This window comes from Vigna radiata, chromosome 8 (assembly GCF_000741045.1).
Source record: "Vigna radiata var. radiata cultivar VC1973A chromosome 8, Vradiata_ver6, whole genome shotgun sequence".
NCBI classification, from domain to species: Eukaryota; Viridiplantae; Streptophyta; class Magnoliopsida; order Fabales; family Fabaceae; genus Vigna; species Vigna radiata.
The window spans coordinates 29890032-29894748 of NC_028358.1; the positions used below are offsets into that span (position 1 = coordinate 29890032).

General features: G+C 41.2%; 1 protein-coding gene across 1 annotated transcript; it reads right to left on the bottom strand.

Moving 5' to 3' along the window:
- Positions 1 to 2041: 2041 nt before the first annotated feature.
- LOC106770498 lies at positions 2042 to 3179 on the bottom strand. Its single transcript, XM_014656305.1, has 3 exons — positions 2704 to 3179; positions 2371 to 2606; positions 2042 to 2217 (listed from the first exon to the last, which is right to left on the bottom strand). Exons 1-3 carry the CDS (start codon positions 3177 to 3179, stop codon positions 2042 to 2044), a joined length of 888 nt encoding a protein of 295 aa, XP_014511791.1.
- Positions 3180 to 4717: the final 1538 nt, after the last annotated feature.

Genomic DNA, 4717 nt, shown 5'->3' on the forward strand with positions numbered 1-4717 from the left:
ATTAGCAAAGTAACATCAGTTTCACTTTTTACACTGACCCATGCTTTCCCATACAAACCTAGAGTTCTCTTCATTTGTCCATGGCATTCGCAGAGGCGAACTCACACCTTGCCACGGTGTTGTATTGACTTTCTTCAAACTTTAGGCATCCTGAATCGATCAAAGATTGCACTTTATGCTTTAGAGCCTTGCATGCCTCTGTTGAATGCCCACACGCTCCTTCATGATAATCACACCTGGCATTTATGTCATAGTTCTTTGGGTAAGGAGGTCGTACAGGCCTAGTGGGACAAACCTTTATGAGGTTATTGCGAAGAAGATCTGGTAGTAACTCCGTATAGGTCATGGGGATAGGAGTGAAATTGACGACTTTCTCATTCCGGTTGTGATTTCTCTGCTTAATGGTTCAGTTGGAACCACAGGAATGCGCCATCTGGGAATAGGCAGTAAAATGCGAATTATTTATTCGTTCTTTATTCTTCTCATGTCGAGGACCATACTCATTCAGACAAGCTACCAGATTTGGATCTTGTGCAATTTTTCCACTTCTTATGCCACCCTCGACCCTTTCTCCAATTACCACTATATCAGCAAAACCCGAGGAGACACTGCTTATCATGTGCTCATAAAATGGTGGTTGTAGAGTATTCAGAAATATGGTGGTCATCTCTTTGTCACTCAGAGGAGGTTCTACTTGATCAGCGATTTCTCTCCATCTTTGGGCATATTCTCTGAACGATTCAAATTCTTTCTTCACCATACTCTGTAGTTGTACTCTGTCAGGTGTTAGATCCTTATTATATTCATACTGCCTTAAGAATGTGTCAATGAGATCTTTCCATGAGTAGAAGTGGGTTGCTTTTAAGCGCATGTACCAATTTAGAGGCACACCAGTTAAACTTTCCTGGAAGAAGTGAGTCAAAAGTTTTTCATCATGAGCATAGGCTGTCATTTTTCTGCAGTACATGGTTATGTGGCTCCTTGGGCAGGTGTTTCCCCGATATTTCTCAAACTCTGGCAACTTGAACTTTGGAAGTATCACCACATCAGGAACTAAGCATAGTCTTCTAGCATCTCCAAATTCAAACACATCTTTGCCCTCTATGGCTCTCAACTTCTTCTCAAGCATTTCCAATTTTTCAAAATCTGTTGGTGTAACGGCATAAGGTGAAGATTTCATCTCGGGTGATTTTGACATTATCACGTTCGCCATGCCTGCCTGGATTGTCTCCCCATGAATTATGGCAGTGTCTACCCCAAGCTTGTCTTTTGCTTCAACTGCGTTATCTTCGACCTCTTGGGTGTCGGCATGTCCCAAGTCCTCTACTGAGGGTGTAGGGAAAGTCTGCGCCTCTGATACTCTTGGTTGCGGTTGTGGTGCCAGCAAATCTGCAGGGCTTCGTAATGCATTCAGAGCCTCTAGGATTTGACTCATTTGTCCTTTCAGCTGTTGGATATCGGCTTTCATCCCTTCTTGAACTTCTCCTTGGTTCTCCATGATTTTTCACTGGTTAGTGTCCTTTAGGGTGTCTTGGAAACTTAGCCGTATTTTTATTCTTAAACTGAATTTCATTAGATGAAATAAATTAAGAAGAAGAAAAATAAAAATGAAAAAGAAAAGAGAAAATACAAAATAACACAATTACTATAGCCAGAAATTATAAAGATGTGAAAACATTGCCAAACGTATAATCTGGAAATTAACATGAAACAAAGTCAATAGGATGGTTCATAAAACATCCACAACATTCAAGTTCATCACATTGAAGGTACAAAATCTTGATCAACTATCACGAGCCCTAGCCATCACATTCTTCATTTCTCTCATCAGCTTATTGCAGTAACTGAGGAAAGTTTTAACCTTCTTAGGTGGGTTAAAGATCGGCATTGCAGACTCAGCATCTTCTAGTAACCCAGGGACATCTTTAATGGCTTCATTAGCAAGGGAGGCTAGCTGTGAGAAACTGCTCCTTCAGTTCTCTGTAACCCGCCTTTGTTCGACGATACACTCCCTCATTTGATTTATCAACTCTCGATGTTTCTACTCTGCTTCAGCCCGATGCCAACGTTCCTTCTTCAATTTTGTCACTGCTGCTTTCGCTTGTTGCTCAGCGTCATCCACTCTAATATGAATTTTGTGCAGGTCCTCCAGTGCTTTTTCCTTGTCCTTTTTGAATTCATCACACATCTGCTTCATAACACGCTCTGATATCTCAACTGTATCATATTCCCGTACTTTCAAGGCTAGCTCAGTTTTGACCGCTACCAGTTCTCTCCTTTGTTTTAATAACAACTCTTCACACACTTCATAATTTTCCACACTATCTTGCTTGAAATTCGCGTAATCGCGTTGTAGATTCTAAAGATTACCAGTCAACTTGATATTTTCTAGTTTCATCCGCTCTAATTCGGCCTTCAACAGTTGCACTTCCTCATCTTCAGCTTTTTGATGCTGCTCTTCACAATCCAGATTAAGAGAAATTAACTCGAAAGGCAACCGCACTGTCTTAACCCTCTCTGCAATCCAATGATTATAAGGAATTCTCTCATCAACAGCCCATGGCCTTGGGTCCCTTTCTGCACGAACAACGTTGCCCCCAAGCATCCTTAATTTGACACAACGCCTCAACAAAGGTTCCTTTCTCATAATATATTTGCAATGTGGCCAGAGATGCAGGTGTAGGTGCTCCTCTCATAGGATACCCAAATTGCCTTTGTGCTAACACAAGATTGTAGTTAATACAACACTGGATACCCATGAGGGGCACATTAGGGTACCTCCCGCAATAATATATGATTTGCGATCTTTGCATCCAAAGGACATTCCATTTAATTTGCTCCACATTTAAGTTTGCACAGAGTTGCGCCCATTCATTTGTCCCTTTCATATTTGGTTTACATTGTAGTAGCTCATCCACGGGACATGTGGCATTCAAGGCATTCTCAATCACCCGAGAGACAAACCACACATACAACACTGGCAGACAACATAACATTTGTCCTCCCTTTTTCTCATAACAATGATTAAGGGTCCCATAAACTTCAGCTAGGACAACGGTGACCGGATTCTTAGAGCGATCTTTGTATCCCACAAATGCATTTATGGAGGCGTTGTCGATGAAGTTCTGGACGTTGGGAAAAAGCATTACACCATAAAGGAGAAGGGCCAATACATCCATAAATGTTTCCCACCTTTCTTCTTCAGCCAAACGATGTAGGTATACCTCCAAGTATCCCTGAGGAAGGCCCCTCACTTTTCCCCTGGTTGTGAATTCCCTTTCCAACTACATAGGGTGTATTTTTACGATTCTTGCTAGCTGCAGGACATGGATATACTGCCCAAGGTAGTTGTATGGAGTTTTTCCCTCAAGAGGTATACCTAAGATTTGCTCAAATTCTTCCACTGTTGGCACCAATTGGAAATCCCGAAAAGTGAAACATCTCAGTGGTGGATCATAATACTGGGCTAAGGTGGTGATTGCTGATGTTTGAACTTCCACCTCTATCAGGCTCAACAAATTCCCATACTCCCGCCTGAATGCATCTTTTTGGGTAGTATTCATTTTCTCCACCAGTTCCCTCAAACCATTCATATTACCTTTCTTTGCTTTGATGTTTATCCTTCCCTTCAAAATGCCTGAACTTGAAACCCACTTGACTTCAGACCTCATGTTAATTTCCATTTTATCTCGAAGGTTTAGTCACAAATTTATAATTTCCTGACTAGAACCAATGACAAGACCATAAAACGCATGAGAAAGAGGAAGAAAGAGAGGAAAAAACAAATAAAATGGTGACATGTACAAGGTATTAAATTTTATTAGAAAAAAATGAGGATTACAAGGTTGCACACATCTCCCTTTGTGCCCTAAATAAAGGTTCGGCGCTTCATATTGGGGGTCAAGTATATGCAACCTCACAAGGATAGTCTCTTGAACCTAGAGGTCGATGGTCANTAGAGCTATGGCCCCCTTCATAGTATCTCCATAACAGTCGAGAAATCAACTAGGTGCGGAGACACAAATGAAAAGAACAGCCTCTAGCTGGAGTTCTCACGATAGCCAAACAGGAAGTACATCCCAGAGTGACACCGCTACACAACTCCTCTAATTCTAAGTTACGCTCAGACCCGGGTATAGGGCCCAACTCAATAGATGCACAAAGTGTGTGTGTGAAGGGAGAATGCAATGCACCCAAACCCTCACCTGCAAAACAACCAGAAAATTTTCCCAGGCAGATATAACATGTTTTCTAGCCTAAGGTTCAATATTCAACAGTTATTGCAGTTATTCCAAATATAAAGCATAGATAGAGGAAAGGGAAAGAAAAATACAAAGCAAAACCACATCTAATTCGCGCATCTAATTAAATGGCCTGACTCTCACATGTCCCCAGTGGAGTCGCCATCTGTCGCAACCGGAAAATCTCGACGGGACGACGATCCAAAAAAGAAAACGATTTGAAAAAGAGATTTAGAGTCGCCACCATAGTTTATTTTGGAAAACTACGGAAAAACCATAAAATGATAAGGCAAGGTCTGCGAAAACTGAATTTCGGGTTCGGGAGTTGGTTACGTGTGGGGAAGGTATAAGCACCCCACAACGCCTGCCCTAAGGTAGTACCTTTAATTAAATACGCGAATTTGATGTGGTTTGCTAAATGTTTAATTATCCCTAAAATAAAAATGTAAAGAAACAAAAATATTTTTTAGTTTTTT